Below are 23,601 nucleotides of genomic sequence, written 5' to 3' on the forward strand. Positions count from 1 at the left end.
TCGGAAGGAAAACTTTCAACTGGCTGGATGTGTATCTAGTGCAAAGGAAGATTGTTTGTTGGAAGCCAGTCAATTTGGTCTCAAGATATTGTTGCAGAGGGGAGGTTTCCAGGTTGATAATTGCGTAATGTTCAGTTCAATTTGCAACTTTTCAGATAATGAAGCAGTCAGTGCCTGGAAAGAGCAAGACCTGGACAACATTCAGGCATGGGCTTGAGTGACAAGAAGCATTTGCACCACACAAGTGCCAGGCAATGATTATTCCAAAAAGTGATAATCTAAAAACTTAGCATTTAATAGCATCAACATGCCCAAATTACCCACCATCAACAGGTGGGTGGGTCACTGTTGACCGGAAACTTAACAGAACTTGTCACACAAATATTGTGGTTACAAGAACAGCTCAGGGTTGAGTAGTTTGTGTTCAATGACTCGCTTCCTGACTCCTCAGAACTTGTCAATCATCTATAAAGCGCAAGTTCTGAGTGTAATGCAATACTTTCCACTAGTTTTAAAGTTCCCAACAACAATCTATAAGTTTGACATCAGCCAGAACAAAGCAGCCCACTTAATTGGCATCTTAAATATTCACTCCCTTCATTACTAGTACTCTGTATCTGCTTTGTGTGTCAGCCAGAAGATGAACTGCAACAACTCACCAAGGCTTCTTTGACAGCACCTCCCAAACCTGGGAGATCTACCACTTAGAAGAACATGAGTGGCAGACATATGGGGACAACAATATTTGCAAGCTCCTTTCTAAGTTAGTGACCATCCTGACTTGGAACGTTATTACCATTCCTTCACAGCTGGGTCAAAATCCTAGAACTCCCTTCTGAGGGTGTACCGTTAGCACATGGACTGCAATGGTTCAAGAATGTGATTTGAGCAATTCTGAATGAGCAATAAATGTGGGCCACATTCCTTGATTGAATATATAATATGTCACGGCTACTGGATAGCTATCAGGATTGGGAATTCACTTTTTTGGCCACTTGTAGGGCCCCGACTGTAATCCCATCTGAAATTGGTAAGCAGTGCATACTGGACTAGATTATGGATGACTGCAAATGGATTCCCAAGCTTTCACCCATCGCCACCTTACTGTTCACAATTCCTCCTCCTCTCCCAAACCTCTAAACATGTACTCTACACTCTCTTCTAACCACCCGACAAAAAATTAATATCCATGTTTTGGATCAAGCTTTATTTGCCTTTTCTAACTCCTTTCTCTCTCTTCTCTCCCCCCCCCCCCTTTTTTTTGCATAATTTGTTTTGTTACCCCCCTCCCCACCATCCATATCCTAGTTTTTAAAATGTTTTGGGTGAATATAAATTATTACTGTTTTAGGCAGCGGTGTATGTCCAAATGAGTCACTGGAGGAACAAATCTGTATTTAACTGTATCTCTCTCTCATTATTTCCTGATCTTTAATACAAAATATAGTCAAAGCACTAAGGACTTACAGGCCATAATTATTACTACTTCATTGTTAACAATTTTATTGTTATAATTTCCTTCATAATTTAATTTAAAAGATAATTCAGTATTTCAGTGTTTCATGCAATTTTTAAGTGGGCTAATCAATTGTTTCTACTAAGACATCGCTATTTGTTGATTTTTTTTGTTTTTAAATAATACCAATTTGTCTTCCTTGTGATCAGGTGGAATGAAGGAGCAAGATCTAATGTGCATTAAACTTCATGGGGTGAACAGAATAGGACTTAAGAAAATAATTGATTTCATTTATACTGCAAAGCTTTCCCTGAACATGGACAATCTTCAGGATACCTTGGAAGCAGCCAGCTTTCTGCAGATTTTACCTGTCCTGGATTTCTGTAAAGTATTTCTTATATCTGGGGTAAGATTTGTCTTTGCACTTTTTAATTTTAAGTTTTCCAGTAAGTCTATCTATTGATTCCTACAATGCTTAATATTGAATATTGGTAACCAGATTAATTCTTATGACATTAGCAACAGCTGTGTTGTGTCTTTGTTCGGTTAGGAAAACAGACACTGATTTTTCACTTTTTGCTATCAGTATTAGTATTGTGCAGCCACAAGCACTTTGACACAGTTTTTTTGGCAAAGTAGATGCATGACTTGTATAGAATCCGAATGGGCTTTACATTTTTTAAATAAATTGAGTTGCTAGTCATTTTTACATTTATTAGATACTTTTTGCTTTGATGGAAAGTACATATTCATTGACAATACCTGCAATTTTATTTATATTCATAATCCTTTAGAACTGGATGTGATATAGACCTCCTAACACAAATAGTGTGCCATGTAATAGATAGTTTCAAACTTTGTGTGTTCCATAGTAAGTTCGACACTAGCATTTTGCCTTCCAAAATCTGGGTTCATATCTACTCTAGCATGTTGGTATCCAAATTTTCCGTGCTTGCTCAGTGGAAAGGCTCCTAATATGAAATAAGTTTGGCAGTCTCATTCCATTTATTCTATGGAATTATAGCACAAAACTGTCCCTAATTTACTACAAATTATGGATTTCACTCACTCAGGATTAGGCACATTTGATATGGGAATTTTTAAAACATTCATTCATGGGATGTGGGCTTAGCTATGCCAGCATTTATTGCCCATCCCTAGTTGCCCTTGAGAAGTCGATGTTGAGCTGCCTTCTTGAACTGCTGCAATTCATATGGTGTAGGTAAACCCACAATGTTGTTAGAGAAGGAATTCCAGGGTTTTGACCCAATGACAGTGAAGGGAAGGAAAGGAAAGCCAGATGGTGTGTGGCTTCGAGGAGAACTTCCAGGTGATGTGCTCCCTTGCTCCCTATCTTGATTGAATAAAGAGCTTTACTTTGCTATATCCACCTTGGGAATCACAGTGAATGGCTGAATTAGAAATGCTTTTCATTCCTGAGCACCAACACCCTGATGAGCATTGAAGAAATAGCCTTTAAGTCAGCGGCTTAACATTTAACCTCCTTTTTCTGATATTTTTTAGGTTTCCCTTGAGAACTGTGTTGAAGTTGGACGAATTGCTAATACCTACAACTTGACAGAAGTAGATAAATACGTAAATAACTTCATTCTGAAGAATTTTCCTGCACTGCTAAGTACTGGTGAATTTGTGAAACTCCCATTTGAGCGACTTGCCTTTGTGCTTTCGAGTAACAGCCTCAAAAACTGCACGGAACTTGAACTTTTCAAGTCCGCCTGTCGTTGGTTGAGATATGAGGACACACGGATGGATTTTGCCTCAAAGATAATGAAGAACATTAGGTTTCCGCTGATGTCACCACAGGAATTAATTAATCATGTTCAAACGGTGGACTTCATGAGAACGGACAACGTTTGTGTCAATCTATTACTGGAAGCCAGTAACTATCAGATGATGCCCTACATGCAGCCTGTCATGCAGTCTGAAAGAACCTGTATCCGTTCAGATAACACTCACTTAGTAACCTTAGGCGGAGTGCTAAGGCAGCAGCTAGTTGTGAGCAAAGAGCTAAGGTTATATGACGAAAAGGCCCACGAGTGGAAATCGCTTGCTCCAATGGATGCACCGAGGTACCAGCACGGCATTGCAGTGATTGGAAACTTCCTTTATGTTGTAGGTGGGCAGAGCAATTATGATACGAAAGGAAAGACTGCTGTTGACACCGTGTTCAGATACGACCCTCGGTACAACAAATGGATGCAAGTAGCATCTTTGAATGAAAAACGTACTTTCTTCCACTTAAGTGCCCTGAAAGGCCATCTTTATGCAGTTGGTGGTAGAAATGCAGCTGGAGAATTAGGTAGGTTTTTTTTGGTAATCCTAATCAAGATGTTTGCACCCAAGGGTCTTTCCAGATGAACTTAAAAAAGATAGGCCAAAGGGCCTTCTTATCAATAAGTATTTTATGATATTAGTGTCGTGAAAGCAGAGGTAGGACAGGATTAGGGATTTAAAAGGGGACCTAAGCATCTCTGCATCTATCTTTACTAAGGAAGAAAATGCTGCCAAAGTCATTCAAATGAGGAGGTAGGTGAGATACTGGATGGGCTAAAAACTGATAAAGAGGAGGTGTTAAGAAAGGTTGACTGTACTTGAAGTTAATGAAGCACCAAAACCAGATGGGATACATCCAATGAGGCTTTGAGAGGTACAGGTGGATATTGCGGAGACTCTGGCCATGATCTTCCAATCCCCCATAGACATGGGTGTTGGCAGAGGACTGGGGAATTGTATATTTAGATTCTTGTTTTTAAAAAAAGGATAAATTCAGCAACTACAGGCCAGTCAGTTTAATCCTTGGGGTTGGAAAGCTTTGGGAAATGACAATCCAGGACAATATTAACATTCACTTAGACAAATGTGGATTAATTAAAGAAAATCAGCATGGATTTGTTAAAGGCAAATCGTTTACTGATGGAGTAAAGGAGAGGGTTGATGAGGATAATGCGGTTGATTTGAGTGTTTACGGACTTCCAAAATATATTTGATAATCTGTCACATGATCATCATGCCAGCAAAGTTGAAATCTATGGAATAAAAGGGACAGTGGCAGCATTCATATGAATTTGGTTAAGTGATGGGAAACAGAGGGTAGTGGTGAACAGTTTTTTGGATTGGAGGAAAATATACAATGGGGCTCCCAGGGCCCCTGCTTTTCCTATTCTGCAGTGGACACCAGTTCAAAATTTGCAGATACACCACACTTAGGAGTATTGTGAAAAGCGAGCAAGATACTGACAGATTTCAAGAGAACATAGAAGTGGACAACACTTAGCAGATGAAATTTAATGCAGAGAAATATGAAGTGATATATTTTTGTAGGAAGAATGAGGTTAAGCAATACAAAATAAGGGGTGTGCAGGAGCAGAGGGACCTGGAAGTGTGTGTACACAAATTCTTGAAGGTGGCAGGGCAATTTGAGTAAGTGATTGGAACATATGGGATCCTGGGCTTTATAAAATCAAGCACAGAAGCAAGGAAGTTATGGTGAGACTTTATGAAACACTGGTTCAGCTTCAACTGGAGTATTGTGTTCAGTTCTGGCCGCAGCATCTTAGAAAGGATGTGAAGGCTTTAGATAGGGCACAAAAAAGATTTATGAGCATGGTTTTAGGGATGAGGGATTGGGTTCAATCTCCTGAGAGAAAAGAACATTTAGAGGAGATTTGATGTTAGTGTTCAAAATCATGAGGGCCTACACATAGAAAAATTGTCCCCATTGCCAGTAGGATCAAGAACCAGTAGACATTGATTTAAGGTGATTGTCAAAAGAACTAAAGGCCACTTGAGGAAGAGCTTTAAGCGATCAGTAGTTGGGGTCTGGAAAGCAATTCCTGAAAGTGCCATGAAAGCAGATTCAAGTGTAGATTTCAAAAAGGAATTGGATAAGCACCTGAAGGGATTGCAGGGCTACAGGGAAAGAGTGGGCATGTGAAACTAACTATATTTGCTCCTGCATGATGCCAGCACAGACTCAATAGGCCAAGTGGCCTCTTCCTGTGTTGTGATCATGCTATGGTTCCATTTTCCACCATGTTGCAAGATAAAAGAGCAATGATACTTTGGCACAGTGATAATTTGAGTGTCATTGAGGATTTCATAGAATCCCTACAGTGCAGAAGGAAGTCATTCAGCCCATCAAGTCTGCACTGACTTTCTGATGAGTAACTTACACAGGCCCTCTTCCTCACCCTATCCCCGTAACCCCACACATTTTACCATGGCTATTCCATCTAACCTACACATCTTGGGACACTAAGAGGCAATTTACGATGACCAATCCACCTAACCTGCACATCTTTGGACTGAGAGGAAACCGGAGCACCCGGAGGAAACACATGGGGAGAATGTACAAACTTCACACAGTGACCCAAGGCCAGAATTGAATCTGGGTCACTTTGAGACAGTAATGCGAACCACTGTGCCACCGTGCTGCCCTTGCTCTGTTGCCCTATAAAGAAGGTTTTCGACATTCTGAGAAAGAGAACCTCCTTGGTTGCATTCTACCACCATTGTCATTCATCATACTCTGGTTTTAACTTTCAGTCAGTCAGATAATTTTTAGTTGTTAATTCTGCATCCACCTTTGTTTGAATAGTTACCCCCTGGAGTGTACTTAAGAGACTTTGATGCTTTCTTTTTTTATTATTAGCTCAGAATTTGAGAGTCATGACTGATGTCAGAGTTTTGTTTTGTGGTTTTGGTAACATCGATGGGAGACTGGAAGAAATGCCATCACTTCAGCACTGCCTGGGATCTTTCATAAGCTTCAAACTACTCCATTTAATGGTTTCCTTTAACTTTCCTTGGAAATGTTAGCCAGAAGCACATTGAGAATGTACTTTATTAAAGTTGTCATCCCCTCACCCAAGGTCCCTTGTAGGGATAAGTATAAAGAAAAGACAGTGCAATGGGTCAGCCTGAACCGCTTAACTCTGGCTGCAGCTAGTGTAGAAACATCATTCTAGCTCATCTTTGACAGCTGTTTTGACCTCGGCTGCCCATGTTTTGGAGACAGGAAATTATTCTACACCGGCAAGTGCAGAATAATGAATCAGATTGTTGAAAACAAGTTCCATCATAAACCTTAACAAAAATAACTTTATCATTTACTGTGCTCCCTTGGGTTTATTTGCACAACAATTGGAGCACTCATGTGAAGTGCTAAGCTTCGGAGTCACCTTGGACCTTGACAACTGTTTTATGCTATATTGGTTTGAAATAAATACTTGCCAAGCAAGTGCATCCGCGGTTAATTTTATTGCCTTTTTTTGGCTGATATTTACTATTGCAATTGAATTTAATTATAACTGTAGTTCGGTTAAAAATAGTGACTCCTCCATTAGCTTGGGCACAGTTGCTGAGAAATGCATATTTTAGATTTTTTTTAATTCTGATGCATGCACTAGAATTCCTTTGCTGAATTCAAATCAGGGAACCTTTCATAGAAACCCTACAGTGCAGAAGGAGGCCATTCGGCCCATTGAGTCTGTACCTGTCAGATTACACAGTAAGAGTTTTAACAACACCAGGTTAAAGTCCAACAGGTTTATTTGGTAGCAAATACCATAAGCTTACCTGTCAGATTACAACAGAGCATCCCAAACGTGCCCTATTCCTGTAACCCCACGTATTTACCCTGCTAATCACCCTAACCAACACATTTTAGGACACTAAGGGGCAATTTAGCCTTGCCAATCCACCTAACCTGCACATCTTTGGATTGTGGGAGGAAACCAGAGCACCCGGAGGAAGTCTGCACAGACACGAGGAGAACATGCAGACTCCACACAGTTAGTCACCCAAGGCTGGAATTGAACTCAGATCCCTGACGCTGTGAGACAGCAGTGCTAACCACTGTGCTTCCGTGTCACCCAGAAGTATTTCTAATGACAGCAATCTATATGCATTCTTTAAAAAAATATATTAAAGTTAAGATCATATCTTTGGAATGTTCATTGCAGATTGTAAAAACCCACTCAAACATTTTTGTTTTTTCCCTAACTTTGATTTTGCACACAGCATGCAAAAAAATAGTTGTGGTGTTATATGATTGTATGTTAAATTAAACACACGTGACACTTAATTTGATCAAAGTTCACTTTTTCTGTTTGTGCCATTACAGTATTTGATTTACTGTACCAGTTGCTCCTTTTGTATTACCTGCTGCATGGAATTTGTGTGCTGGTACTAGATGCAGGCATTTGATTATAACGCATGTATTATAATCTTTAAAATGCTATTAGTACAGCCGCAATTGAACTATGAAGGCTGGTTGGGCAGTCCCATTGAGGAACGGTAATTGCAGGGAGCACTTAATTGGGGAAATTGCAGGAGCACAGACTATAATATTCCAGCCCGTTACTTTTAATGGTTTTAAACACATGATTTCCTAAGCTCCCTGCAGGCAATGCTCTGAAAGTACTTGTATTGATACTTCAAAACACTACTTTTGCAAGAATGCTTGTATGTGGGAGAGGATTTAGTGCACTTCCTGGGCTAAAGCTGCAATGTTGCATTACCATGCAGTGATGCAGCTGTCGGCAACCCTAATTGTAGTACAGTAGCCTCATGGAAACGAACCAGGGCACCACAGTTTAGTACAGAAGAACAGAGGCATCCCACCCCACTCCCCAACACGCATCCATTTAAACAGGTGATACTTTTGATTCACTTTGCTCTCCCCACTTAAATGGTGATTTCAAGCCCACCTCCACCACTCCAGAATACACATTCGCACATACATTAGTAATTGGTGAGTCACTCCCCCAAACTGCTATTAAATACAATTGGAAAGAGGGAGTGGGGAAGAGAGAAGTTGTCCCACCTGTCCTGAGCACGAGAGGATTTTTAAAAATCACTAGTCTCTCAATATTTTTACTTGAATACCGTTTATAGCTCCAATGTTGCTTTAAGACTGACCAGTATTTCATAAGAATTCCATCACTTAATTTGAAGGAAACCTTTAAATCATTGTACCAAGGGTAACACAGGGTACTAAGCATTTACGTAGTAGATGCTTTTAGTGGATTTATTTTCCCATAACGCAGATCTTGGAAACAAGCCATCTTGTTATTAAATTGTGTAAAAGCAACTTAATTTACAAGTTTAATTGACTTTAATGGGTGACTCTCAATGAAGTACACTGGTACTTTAGAGCTGAAATGACAATGTGAGCACTGATACTGTGTGGCAAGAGTGTAATATTATAATTTAAATTCTCCACTGAGGTTGGCTTCCTGCTAGGGATGGTGGAATCACCCTTGGATTGTACAAGACTTTCATGAACACTTAGTTATTGATTAACAATTAGTCAAACCTACCATAGTGAGTGGGACTGGGGTATACAATCATCAGTGTTTTCATGTAAATTGCCAAGTAGTTAAAATACAAGAAATATAGATTCCAAGAAACCAAGATCATTAAGCTGGCATTCAGAGTTTGTGATGCACATTAAATTTTGTTACTTTCTAAGTATAAACCTTCAGGTACCTTCACAGCAGTCCCGTTAGGATTTATTATAGTCTGCAGTTTATAGGAACATTATAAGAGATCAGAGTGGAGTCATTTCTGAGGAAGAATAGCAATGCAGTGCCAAACAGTTAGCAGAAATATTTACAAATGCATGCTATTATTTTTATTCATCAGCTTGTTAAATTCAAAAGCGGAAGATCAAGACTTGGAACGTATTTGCCCAGCTCAAATAGGATTTTTCAGAACTGCTGGCATGCTTTACGAGAAGCATTCGGAGCTGTAGACTTTTTAAATAAATTTTTGATGTGATACTGATTCCAATACACAAATATGAAAATGAATTAGTTATTTTGAAAGCCCATTTAATTTTATTTTCACTTTTTTTCAATTCATACAAGCCTAATAAAGAGAAGTTCAGTACCTTGGAAGAAGTGAATGGGGGAGTCAGGAGGCATAATGTCATGAGCATTGCAGGCATTGATTTGCACTATTGCTTAAAGTACTGCAGCCAAGAGTTGTTCCAGCACATAAGTCGCATGCATGTATGCAACCAGCATAATTGCACAATAACTTGAACTTGTAGAATGTAAGGGGTCAGCAAGTAATTGAATGGATATGCAGTTTCGTTTCTACATTTGTTGAGGCAGCAGGTAGCATGATATCACTTTCAGTGAACTAATTATTAAGCTGTTGTAAGTGCAGTAGGAGACCATAAATCATTCTCCCTTACAGTGCACTACTTCCCACACTGTAACCTGGCCTAGTGGAAAACTATGAGCATTAATTTTTTGAAAATGAGCTTTCTCCATGAAATCCTGCTAAATTTGAAAACAAAAAATCTGTCTTTCCTCAATCTCTAAAGTGGAAATAATTTGAAAATCAATTTTTTGACTTCCAAAAATAGTGTTCTTGTAGACTTGTGGAAAAAGCCTCAGTTAATTGTTAAAAGGCAGCAACTAACTTAAAATGGTTGCTTATATTTTCCTTCCCTTTGCACCATCCCCTTCTCACACTGCCTCCCCAACCTGGCATTGCCTGATGCCCCGCCACACTGTCCTCCTTTCTTATTCCAATCTCCCTTCCTTCTCTCTCAATTCCACACCTCAGTGGAAGCAGATTCCATAGTAACTTTCAAAATGGAATTGAATAAATTTGAATAAACCCTTGAAGGGGTAAAAATTGCAGGGTTATCGGAAAACAGGGAAATGGGGCTAACTGGAGCTGGCACAGGCACAATAGAACCATAGAAACCATAGAAAATTACAGCTCAGAAACAGGCCTTTTGGCCCCTCTTGTCTGTGCCGAACCATTTTTTGCCTCGTCCCACTGACCTGCACTTGGACCATATCCCTCCACACCCCTCTCATCCATGAACCCGTCCAAGTTTTTCTTAAATGTTAAAAGCATTTACCAATTTATCCGGCAGCTCATTCCACACTCCCACCACTCTCTGCGTGAAGAAGCTCCCCCTAATATTCCCTTTAAACTTTTCTCCATTCACCCTTAAGCCATGCCCTCTGATTTTTTTCTCCCCTAGCCTCAGCGGAAAAAGCCTGCTTGCATTCACTCTATCTATACCCATCAAATGGGCTGAATGATCTGTGGTCTGTATCATTCCATGTTCAAAGGCCAGCTACTCGAGTGCAGAGGTAGCAGAGACAAGGATTACACAATTTACAATCTCAGTATTCATACATATGCAACAGGTTATTAAGTCTCTATTTGTACCTTTTTTGTGTAGTACCAGCCATCTGTCTGTCTGTTTTGTGTATTATTCACATAACTGTGCTGAAGTAATGTAGTGTGAACATTTTTCATAAAAATGCATTGAATTCCAGAATATTTCATCAGTACCACTTTTAGAATCATAAATGTTTTAATTTGTTTTTGGCTAATGCTACTGCAGAACCACCCTCCCCAAACCACACACCCCATTCCATCTTATAACACCACCTCAGTATTCAAATTGCTGTCGGCCATCTCAGGGCGACTATGTACACACAGCTTGTTTAATTATACCTTCTCTAATGGGTAAAGGAGTGTGGTGCAAACATATTGCCCATTCATACCCGACATTGTCAAAATTAATTTCTGATTCATAATTCCATGCGACAAGCTAATTGAAGTGCCATAATTCTTAACCTCCATTGTCACTTCCCCAAGTTATCATCATCGTTAAACAAACCCACAGAGTCCTTTGTTACTTTGGGAGTTCAGGGTAAAATATGTTGTGTATTGAATCGGAACAGGTAAAATATTAGCTGGAATACTTTGCAGTGAACTATTGTTTTTGTAAGATTTTTTCGACTTGTTGACAAGGAATATTCACCTAACAGTAAGTTTAGAAAAAAATTTAATGGAACAAATCATACATTTAATTTCTGTTTTGGCAGCAATTATCGTAATACTAGAAATTCGCAGGAGCATGCTGAGTGTTTGAACATTCATATCTCACTTTGTATTTTGAAGGCCCAGGTGTAATAAAAGAGTTAATGTGCACCAGGTGGAACAGTCTCAGCTGTAATTGATGTGAATGACTGTAGTGTGACATGCCCTCATGGCCTAGAGAAAATACATGTGGGAACCAATGACAATTCCCAATGGATGCAATACAGTTTTCTTTTGCGAAGTGTAATGGGCACATATATCTTCGTAATATTGGTATTGATGGTAAGGTTTTCTGTATAATCATTAGCTGTTAGAACTAAGAATAGCTCCATCGTCCAAATAATGGCATAATAGTGCTCAGTGATGCTTTACAACAAAAGGTTCTTGCCATTTTTTGCAGCATTCAATGTATTTCGTAATCATTTCTCATTTCTTTACAACAGCCACTGTTGAGTGCTACAATCCAAGAACCAATGAGTGGAATTACGTGGCTAAAATGAATGAACCTCATTATGGACATGCTGGAACTGTTTACGGTGGTTTCATGTACATTTCAGGTAACTCCTAACTCTGGTTATCACTTGAACATTGTTCCATTAACTTAATCTGAAAGCTGTTGAAACAAAGCATAATCAATCATCTTGAATTGAGTGTCCATAAATGAGTCAGTGTTGAAGTCAAGCTTAATTTTTGGGTTCTTGCACTAGGACCTTATTTGGATGGTGCAGTATTTGAGTGCTGATGCAAATGGACCTTTGGTTCCTTGATTTTAAAGTGCGTTTATACCTTCCAACTGTAACAAGGTCTCAGAGCTGAGAACACTTGCCATTGTGCCAGGAATCAGTCAAGCGAACTGCGAATACAATTATATCCTTTCTTAGTTTTAAGATAGCTATGGAGAATGATAGGTTTGGCCCAAAAGTTAAAATTCTAAATTGGGGCAAGGCCAATTTTCGTGGCATTAGACAGTAACTTTCAAAAGTTGATTGGGGGAATCTGTTGGCAGGCAAAGAGATGGCTGGTAAGTGGGAGACTTTCAAAAGAGTGCTAACCAGAGTTCAGGGTAAGCACATTCCTTTTAGAGTGTAGGGCAAGGGAACCCTGGATGACTCTGAATCTGTGGAATTCCCTGCCCAGTGAAGCAGTTGAATGTTTTTAAGGCAAGGATAGATACATTTTTGAACAGTAAAGGAATTAAGGGTTATGGTGAGCAGGTGGATAAGTGGAGCTGAGTCTAAGAAAAGATCAGCTATGATCTTATTGAATGGCGGAGCAGGCTCGAGGGGCCAGATGGCCTACTCCTGCTCCTAGTTCTTATGTTCTTATGACTCGGGATATTGAGGCCCTGGTCAAGAAGAAGAAGGAGGCACATGACATGCATAGGCAGCTGGAATCAAGTGGATCCCATTAAAGTATTGAGGGAGGAGAGTTGAGAGAAATTGGGAGGGCAAAAATGGAACCCAAGATTGCTTTGGCAGATAAGGCAAAGGAGAATCCAAAGAGCTTCTACAAATACATAAAGGGCAAAAGAGTAACAAGGGAGAGAGTAGGGCCTCTTAAGGATCAACAAGGTCATCTATGTGCGGATCCACAAGAGATGGGTGGGATCCTAAATGAATATTTCTCATCTGTAGTTACTGTTGAGAAAGGCATAGATGTTAGGGAACTTGGGGAAATAAATAGTGATGTCTTGAGGAATGTACATATTACAAAGAATGAGATGCAGGAAGTCTTAAAGCGCATCAAGGTAGATAAATCCCCGAGACTTGATTAAATGTATCCCATGACGTTGTGGGAGGCTAGGGAGGAAATTGCACATCCCCGAGCAGAGGTATTTGAGTCATCGAGAGCCACAGGTGAGGTGCCTGAAGATTGGAGGGTGGCAAATGTTGTGCCTTTGTTAAAAAAGGGTTGCAAGGAAAAGCCTGGGAACTGCAGGTCGGTGAGCCTAACATCTATAGTGGGTAAGTTGTTGGAAGGCATTCTGAGACAGGATTTAGAGGCATTTAAAGAGAGGCAAAGACTGATTAAGGACAATCAGCATGGCTTTGTGAGTGGAAAATCATGTCTCACAAATTTGATTGAGTTTTTTGAAGGGGCAACCAAGAAGATAGATGAGTGCAGTGCCTTTGATGTTGTCTACATGGACTTTAGCAAGGCCTTTGACAAAGTACCGCATGGTAGGTTGTTGCATAAGGTTAAATCTCACGGGATCCAAGGTGAGGTAGCTAAATGGATACAAAATTGGCTTGATGACAGAAGACATAGGGTGGTTGTAGAGAGTTGTTTTTCAAACTGGAGGCCTGTGACCAGCGGGTGTGCCTCAGGGATCAGTGCTGGGTCCACTGTTGTTTGTCATTTATATTAATGATTTGGACGAGAATTTAAGAGGCACGGTTAGTAAGTTTGCACATGACATCAAGATTGGTGGCATAGTGGACAGTGAAGAAGATTATCTCCAATTGCAACTGGATCATGATCAATTGGGCCAGTGGGCTCATGATTGGCAGATGGAGTTTAATTTAGATAAATGCGAGGTGATGCATTTTGGTAGATAGAACCAGGTCAGGACTTACTCAATTAATGGTAGGGCGTTGGGGAGAGTTATAGCACAAACAGATCTAGGGGTACAGGTTCATAGCTCCTTGAATGTGGAGTCTAAGGTGGACAGAGTGGTGAAGAAGGCATTCGGCATGCTTGGTTTCATTGGTCAGAACATTGAAGATCGGAATTGGGACGTCTTGTTGAAGTTGTACAAGACATTGATAAGGCCATACTTGAAATACTGTGTACAGTTCTGGTCACCCTATTATAGAAAGGATATTATTCAACTAGAAAGAGTGCAGGGAAGATTTACTAGGATGTTACCGGGACTCGATGGTTTGAGTTATAAGAGGCTGGGTAGACTGGGATTTTTTTCTCTGGAGCGTAGGAGGCTGAGGGGTGATCTTATAGAGGTCTATAAAATAATGAGGGGCATAGATCAGCTAGATAGTCAACATCTTTTCCCAAAGGTAAAAGAGTCTAAAACTAGAGGGCATAGGTTTAAGGCGAGAGGGGAGAAATACAAAAGGGTGCAGAGGGACAATTTTTTCTCTCACAGGGTGGTATGTGTCTGGAACAAACTGCCAGAGGCACTAGTAGAGGCGGGTACAATCTTGTCTTTTAAAAAGCATTTTGACAGTTACATGGGTAAGATGGGTATAGAGATAGATGGGCCAAATATGGGCAATTGAGACGAGCTTAGTTGTTAAATAAAAAGGGCAGCATGGACAAGTTGGGCCGAAGGGCCTGTTTCCATGCTGTAAACTCTATGACTCTAAGTAAGGAAAGTCTGTTTTAGCCATCTTGGGACAAAATATTTGCCAGGACATCAATGACTATTCAATTGACATTATATTGAACTCACCATGGTTCAACAGGAACCAAGTCCTACCGCTGTGCTCTTTATCCTCAACCACCATCATAAACAAATTATTTAGTCATTATTAAATTGTTGTTTGTGGGAACCAGTTGTGTGCACGTTCACAGCCGTGGTTCCTGCATTATAAGAGGATTCATTTCAAAGGAACCTTGGCTCTAAAGTGCTTTGGGATGCCCTGAGATTGCAAAAGGTACCATTGAAATGCAAGGTCTCACTTTCCTTTTCTAGACAGACAGGTCATTTAAACACAGCTGCATCTTCTAGCAGCCTGCTTTCCGCAAGGTGGTCCATCTGACTTTATTAAGGAAGACCTATGAAAATGTAAATGCACCTTCACGATTTAAGGATTCCCTGTGTGTTATGTGGAATAAGGATCTTGTTTTATAACATAACATTGTTATTCCCCATTATCGTGAACAATTTATTGAAATAATATTAGATTTTCTAATTGAGTAATGCTATTCCATCTGAAAAGCACAATGATTAGATTAAAACTTTGTGCCATTACATATTCGGAGTTTTGTCCTCCCAAGGCCAGCTGTGCATTAGCTTTTCCCTTTCTTAACCTCGGCTAACATAGTTTTAAACTCTGTTAACACGTATGAAATGTCATTGATTTGTTCTGAAGCCAAGGCGCCGCAGCAGCATCTTGTTTGCTGCGGTTTCCACGGGATTTAACAAAATTGACCTTACTTCTACCTTGTGGATTCATTTACTTCTGAGTGTTCTTGGTTTGGAGGAACCTTGTCAATAGCTGTACCTGGGGAGCAGCTAATCGTTCCACTATGAGAAGCCACGGACATGTGCTGATGGAGTTGGTAACTTTTTCAGGGTTACAGTTTTGAATGGAACATTTAACTTTCTTATCCCAGACTCTGTAACACTTGGACATATAACCTTGGATTTCAGATGTATTCCAGCAAATGTGGTTATCTAAATGTTGTCCTTGTCAACAGGTGTCCCATACGTGACTCACTTCTTTCAAATAGAGGTCAAATTGGGGCAAGGCCTGATGTTGGGAACTCGTTTGACTGTTTTTCAGCTGTCTTTAGAGATTATCTAACAAATGTGGATTGAAGCTGATTTAAGACTTGTCATTCATGAGGACAGATTTAACACTGCAATATTATTATGGAGGAAGGTTTCCTTCTCTTTTTGTTTCCTAATCTTTCCCACCTATTTAGGTATTTCTGCTTTTTACAGGGACAAGGACAGGCTATCCAGCCCCTCAAGCCAGTCCTGCTGTTTAATTAGGTCATAGTTGATAGGTGCCCTAAATCCATTTACCATAATCCCCATAATCTTTGATTTTGTGAGCTAAGGGTATCCATTAACCTCAGTCTTGAAAGCTCTAATTCTTTCAGAATTTTAAAAAAGTGTTTTTATTGAAAGTTTTCTATTTTACATTTACCACATGACACAACAAATTCCAAAATCTAGTACAGTACAGAGTAATCATTAATCCACATAAATATACAGAAAAGACCAGCGGATATTCATACAAATGATCAATTGTTGCAATCGTTGTAGTCGACATCTCTTATATGGATAAAGAATAACAGGATGACCGAGACAGCTCTACATAATATACAGATCCCTTATGGAGTAATATACAACCAACCAGGGCCTAACTCAGTGCCCCAGGACCTCCAAGCAATAAAAGGAGAATCCAGGAAAAGGAGAACACCAGGGTACTGTCATCAGTACAAGATGTGACATGGCAGCATGGAACCAGTAAGCCAAGGATTCATATACCATGTCTAGGCTTGCAACACAAGGAACCTCCCTCCACTCCAACCATATCAAAGGCACCGTTCTGGCTGCCTTTCACCAAAAACAGAGGTCCAGGATGGTATGTTGCCTCACTGGTGCCAGGGTCCAGGATATCTCTGAACAGGCAGAAAGCATTCTGAAGGGAGAGGGTGAACAGCCAGAGGTCGTGGTACATTTTGGTACTAACGACATAGGCAGGAAGAGTGATGAGGTCCTGCAGCAGCAGTTTAGGGAGTTCGGTAGAAAGTTAAAAAGCAAGACCTCTAGGGTTGTAATCTCAGGATTATTCCCTGTGCTACGTGCTAGTGAGGCTAGGAATAGGAAGATAGTGCAGCTCAACACATAGCTAAACAGCTGGTGTAGGAGGGAGGGTTTCCGCTATCTGGACCATTGGGGTCTCTTTTGGGGCAGATGAGACCTGGACAAGAAGGACGGGTTGCATCTAAACTGGAGGGGCACAAATATTCTGGCTGGGAGGTTTGCTAGTGTCACACGGGAGGATTTAAACTAGTTTGGCATGGGGGTGGGACCCAAAGCAAAGGTGAATTAGCTGAAGGGGAATGAGAGAGTAGGGCCAGTAAGACTCAGAGAAACAGCAGGCAGGGTGGGATTGCAAATCAGAGAGGGTCTGGTGGACTGAAGTGCATTTGTTTCAATGCGAGAAGTGTAACAGGTAAGGCAGATGAACTTAGAGCTTGGATTAGTACGAGAAACTATGATGTCATTGCCATTCCAGAGACTTGGTTAAGGGAAGGACAGGATTGGCAGCTGAACATTTCAAGATATAGATGTTTCAGGCGTGATAGAGGGAGATGTAAAAGGGGTGGGGGAGTTGCACTACTGGTTAAGGAGAATATCACAGCTGTACTCCGGGAGGACACCTCGGAGGGCTCATACAGCGAGGCAATATGGGTAGAGCTCAGGAATAGGAAAGGTATAGTCACAATGTTGGGGGTTTACTATAGGCCACCCAACTGCCAGTGGGAGATTGAGGAACAGATGTGTAGGCAGATTTTGGCAAGGTGTAAAAGTAACAGGGTTGTTGTGGTGGGAGATTTTAATTTCCCCTTTATTGACTAGGACTCACTTAGTGCTAGGGGCATGGATGGGGCAGAGTTTGTAAGGAGCATCCAGGAGGGCTTCCTGAAACAGTACGCAGATAGTCCAACTAGGGAATGGGCCATACTGGACCTGGTATTGGGGAATGAGCCCGGCCAGGTGGTCGATGTTTCAATAGGGGAGCAGTTCGGGAACAGTGACCACAATTCAGTAAGCTTTAAGGTACTGATGGATAAAGATAAGTGTAGTCCTCAAGTTAAGGTGCTAAATTGGGGGAAGGCTAATTACAACAATATTAGGCAGGAACTGAAGAATGTAGATTGGGGGCAGATGTTTGAGGGCAAATCAACATCTGGCATGTGGGAGACGTTCAAGTGTAAGTTGATGGGGATTCAGGACTGGCACATTCCCGTAAGGATGAAGGATAAGTATGGCAAGTTTTGGGAACCTTGGATAACGAGAGATATTGTGAGCCTAGTCAAAGAGAAAAAGGAAGCATTTGTCAAAGCTAGGAGGCTGGGAACACACGAAGCAAGTGTGGAACACAAGGAAAGTAGAAAGAAGCTTAAGCAAGGTGTAAGAAGAGCTAAAAGGGGTCATGAAAAAGCATTGGCCAGCAGGATTAAGGAAAATCCCAAGGCTTTTTACACATATATAAAGAGCAAGAGGGTACCCAGGGAGAGGGTTGGCCCACTCAAGGCAAGGGAGGGAATCTATGTGTGGAGCCAGAGGAAATGGGCGAGGTATTAAATGAGTACTTTCCGTCGGTATTCAACAAAGAGAAGGACTTGTTGGGTGATGAGTCTGGGAAAGGATGTGTAGATAGTTTGAGTCATGTTGAGATCAAAAAGGAGGAGGTATTGGGATTCTTGAGAAACATTAAGGTAGACAAGTCTCGAGGGCCTGATGGGATATACCCCAGAATACTGAGAGAGGCAAGAGAGGAAATTGCTGGGGCCTTGAGAGAAATCTTTGTATCCTCACTGGCTACAGGGGAGGTACACACAGTAAGAAGTCTCACAACACCAGGTTAAAGTCCAACAGGTTTATTTGGTAGCAAACGCCACTAGCTTTCGGAGCGCTGCTCCTTCGTCAGGTGACGAAGGAGCAGCGCTCCGAAAGCTAGTGGCGTTTGCTACCAAATAAACCTGTTGGACTTTAACCTGGTGTTGTGAGACTTCTTACAGTGCTTACCCCAGTCCAACGCCGGCATCTCCACATCATGACTACAGGGGAGGCCCCAGAAGATTGGAGAATAGCCAACGTTGTTCCTTTGTTTAAGAAGGGTAGCAAGAATAATCTAAGTAATTACAGGCCGGTGAGCCTGACATCAGTGGGAGGGAAATTATTGGAGAGGATTCTTCGAGACAGGATTTATTCCCACTTGGAAATAAGTGGACGTATTAGTGAGAGGCAACATGATTTTGTGAAGGGGAGGTCGTGTCTCACGAACTTGATCGAGTTTTTCGAGGAAGTGATGAAGATGATTGATGAGGGTAGGGCAGTGGATGTTGTCGACATGGACTTCAGTAAGGCCTTTGACAAGGTCCCTCATGGCAGACTGGTGCAGAAGGTGAAGTCGCATGGGATCAGAGGTGAGCTAGAAAGGTGGATACAAATCTGGCTCGGTCAAAGAAGACAGAGGGTAGCAGTGGAAGGGTGTGTTTCTGTATGGAGGGCTGTGATAAGTGGTGTTCCTCAGGGATCAGTGCTGGGACCTTTGCAGTTTGTAATATATATAAATGATTTGGAGGAAAATGTAACTGGATTGATTAGTAAGTTTGCAGACGACACAAAGGTTGGTGGATTTGCGGATAGCGATGAGGACCATCAGAGGATACAGCAGGATATAGATTAGTTGGAGACTTGGGCGGAGAGATGGCAGATGGAGTTTAATCCGGACAAATGTGAGGTAATGCATTTTGCAAGGTCTAATACAGATAGGAAATATATAGTAAATGGCAGAACCCTTAGGAGTATTGATAGGCAAAGGGATCTGGGTGTACAGGTACACAGGTCACAAAGTGGCAATGCAGGTGGAGGAGGTAGTCAAGAAGGCATACGGCATGCTTGCCTTCATCGGCCGGGGTACTGAGTTTAAAAATTGGCAAGTCATGTTGACGCTTTATAGAACTTTAGTGAGGCCGCACTTGGAATATAGTGTTCAATTCTGGTCGCCAGTCCTCCAGAAGGATGTGAAGGCTTTGGACAGGGTACAGAAAAGATTTACCAGGATGTTGCCTGGTATGGAGGGCATTAGCTATAAGGAGAGGTTGGAGAAACTTGGTTTGTTCTCACGGAGAACGAGGGGAGCGACGGAGGTTGAGGGGAGACCTGATGGAAGTCTGCAAGATTATGAGAGGCATGGACAAAGTGGATAGTCAGAAGCTTTTTCACAGGATGGAAGAGTCAATTACTAGGGGACATAGGTTTAAGGTGCGAGGGGCAAGCTTTAAAAGAGATGTACGAGGCAGATTTTTTACACAGAGAGTGGTGGGTGCCTGGAACTCGTTGCCGGGGGAGGTAGTGGAATCGGATATGGCAGTGACTTTTAAGGGGCGTCTTGACAAGTACATGAATGAGATGGGAATAGAGGGATATGGTCCCCGGAAGCGTAGAGGGTTTTAGTTAAGTCAGGCAGCATAGTCGGTGCAGGCTTGGAGGGCCGAAGGGCCTGTTCCTGTGCTGTAATTTTCTTTGTTCTTTGTTCTAAATAATTTAAACCATATTCCACCAAGGAAACCCTACTGACCAGGAAAATACAGGAGTTGGGACGTCTTGTTGAAGTTGTACAAGACGTTGGTAAGGCCACACTTGGAATACTGTGTGCAATTCTGGTCACCCTATTATAGAAAGGATATTATTAAACTAGAAAGAGTGCAGAAAAGATTTACTAGGTTGCTACCCGGACTTGATGGATTGAGTTATAAGGAGAGGCTGAATAGACTGGGACTTTTTTCGCTGGAGCGTAGGAGGCTGAGGGGTGACCTTATAGAGGTTTATAAAATAATGAGGGGCATAGACACAGTAGATAGTCAAGATCTTTTCCCAAAGGTAGGGGAGTCTAAAACTAGAGGGCATAGGTTTAAGGTGAGAGGGGAGAGATACAAAAGTGTCCAGAGGGCCAATTTTTTCACACAGAGGGTGGTGACTGTCTGGAACAAGCTGCCAGAGGTAGTAGTAGAGGCAGGTACAATTTTATGTTTTAAAAAGCATTTAGATAGTTACATGGGTACGATGGATATAGAGGGATATGGGCCAAATGCGGGCAATTGGGATTAGTTTAGGGGCTTTAAAAAAAAAGGGCAGCATGGACAAGTTGGGCCGAAGGGCCTGTTTCCATGCTGTAAACCTCTATGACTCTGAGAAGAATCATCAAAACAACCATCAACAGGGAAGAGATGTGATCCTCATCCACCCAACAAGATGAGCGAAACCCTCGAGGAGTAACTATAAAAAAAAACCAGAGCTTATGTCAACACTCCACCTGCCCGGACAGAGAAATGAAGTTCTGAAGAGAGAGGAGCATCAGGATTATCCGATAGATGCCAAGCATAATCTGTCAACATCTACTTTCAGGAAGAGTACCAGGAATAGAACAGCATAATCCTCACAAGGAGCAGGAAACAGCAGGAGAGCCCAAGTCTAGATGACAGACAGACTGGAAGTCTCCATATAAGACCACTTGAAGGAATGACTTTCTCTTCCAACCAGCTTGATCTCCAACCGAATAGAAAGTCCAACAACACTGAACCAAAGCATACTCTAACTTGGGCCCTGCAGCCAGCTAGATGCCACATCTCCAGGGGAATGAAGTCTTCAGATAAAGGCAAAATACTTTGAATACTGGAATCTGAAACAAAAACAGAAAATGCTGGAAAAACTCAGCAGGGCTGACAGCATCTGTGGAGAGAGAATAGAGCCAATGTTTTGAGCCAGGATGACCCTTTGTCAAAGCTGAATGAAGTCTCCAAGAAGGAGAGCAGTCTAGAAGCTCCCAGAGGTGACGTCTTGTGGCAGGGCAACCTACTCCTCTGTCCAACATACCCACTAACTGACCCAGATGAACACAGCCACTACTACCCTAACCTGCTCAACAACACCCTAAAATAAGGCCCAATGAGCCAAGAATATTCACATTACTCTGATGCATTGAACAAAACAAACTATCCCCTTCTCTAAGTATCCCAGAGGCGCCATTTAGGCCCTGTTATTAATGTGATTCGACCCATTTCCCCATACCAGAGAAACCCTAACAAGTGGATATTATGCCCAGCATACATTCCATGAGCCAAGTAATCAAGTAGCCACTACCTGCACGGCCATATCAAAATTGAAAACTAAACTAACCAGGCTAATAAGTTAACTACACCAGGCATGCACCAGAATATAATTCCCCCGCTCCAATAACACACAAGGTGCCAATAACAAAAAAAAGAACTTAGTCTTTTCCAGGATATGTGATGTATCTGCACTTTCTCAAGAAACAAGCAAAGATTCCTAAATCATAGAACATTAAATTACAAAAGAAAAACATGACCCCAATAATTCTAATGGGGGATTCTCCTCACCCACAATGAGGACTTAAAAGTGTAAAGGAGAACATGCCCCTGTCTACATCAATGGAGACGAAGTAGACAGGGTCGAGAGCTTCAAGTTTTTAGGTGTCCAGATCACCAACAACCTGTCCTGGTCCCCCCATGCCGACACTATAGTTAAGAAAGCCCACCAACACCTCTACTTTCTCAGAAGACTATGGAAATTTGGCATGTCAGCTACGACTCTCACCGACTTTTATAGATGCACCATAGAAAGCATTCTCCCAGGTTGTTTGGCTCCTTGGTATGGCTCCTGCTCTGCCCAAGACCGCAAGGCACTATAAAAGGTTGTGAATGTAGCCCAATCCGTTACGCAAACCTGTATCCCATCCATTGACTCTGTCTACACTTCCCGCTGCCTCGGCAAAGCAGCACAATTAAGGATCCCATGCACCCCAGACGTTCTCTTCTCCACCTTCTGTGGCAAAGGCTGAGGTCACTTACCAACTGACTCAAGAACAGCTTCTTCCCTACTGCTGTCAGACTTTTGAATGGACTTACCTTGCATTAAGTAGATCTTTCTCTGCACCCGAGCTATGACTAACACTACATTCTGCACTCTTGTTTCCTTCTCTATGTTTTGTCTGTATAGCGCGCAAGAAACAATACTTTTCACTGTATGTTAATACGTGATAATAATAAATCAGATCAAATTAAAATAAGGCCATAACAAAAATCTCTGTACCGAACCACCTACCCACCAACCTGCTGTGGTGCTACTCCTCTATAAAAAAATAAACTAAAGGGTACTAAAAATTGCATTCCCTCTGTGTAAATGCTAGGATTATAGCACATTAAAAAAACAAACAAGGTAAATACCACACAACCCTCATGTCATACAATCAACTCAGCATACTTCTCAATAGAAAGAAGGGGGGACACAAACAATTAAACCAAGGTCTCCCTCGTTCCAACGTCAGAGCATGCCGGTGGACGGATACCATCAGAAAGAAAAGATAGACAATCCTGATTTTCACAGTATAACAGGTGGCAAAAGCTTCTGTACTCATTTATCATACACCCTTGTCAGGATAAAAGACAACATCACAAAACCAGGATTGTAATCAAGAGAACAAAGTTCAGGATTAGTGATGAACTGCAGAATAAAATAACCATCCACGAAGCTGAAAAGGCCAAAGCCATGACAGGATCATCGCGCAGGATCCATCCAGATTTTCACCATTACATGTGGTTCCACATGGATGAGGCTAGCCGAGCTGTGGATTCACTGTGATCTCAGGCTTTCTGCATGCGTCAATGACTGCACACAAGTGGCCTTGAGAGTTCCCTTGTAGCAGCCTGTGAGATGCATTAATAAAAATGGATTTCACTTTCTGAAGGTTCAGCTAATTTGTGATCACAGAAAACATATTGTGCATGTTTGTGATAGATAATCCAGAGAGGTCTTG

The 23,601-nt window shown here is 41.5% G+C and overlaps 1 protein-coding gene across 1 annotated transcript in view; it reads left to right on the plus strand.

Moving 5' to 3' along the window:
- The window catches only part of klhl13 (kelch-like family member 13), a 249,704-nt gene that overhangs the window by 215,966 nt on the left and 10,137 nt on the right, over window positions 1–23,601 (plus strand). Inside the window, exons 5-7 of the mRNA XM_078211279.1 lie at window positions 1,666–1,862; window positions 2,981–3,776; window positions 11,782–11,895. Of these exons, the coding sequence (XP_078067405.1) occupies window positions 1,666–1,862; window positions 2,981–3,776; window positions 11,782–11,895 (1,107 nt within the window). The remainder of the gene's footprint in view (window positions 1–1,665; window positions 1,863–2,980; window positions 3,777–11,781; window positions 11,896–23,601) is intronic.

This window comes from Mustelus asterias, chromosome 4, assembly GCF_964213995.1.
Source record: "Mustelus asterias chromosome 4, sMusAst1.hap1.1, whole genome shotgun sequence".
In the NCBI taxonomy this organism is placed as follows: domain Eukaryota; kingdom Metazoa; phylum Chordata; class Chondrichthyes; order Carcharhiniformes; family Triakidae; genus Mustelus; species Mustelus asterias.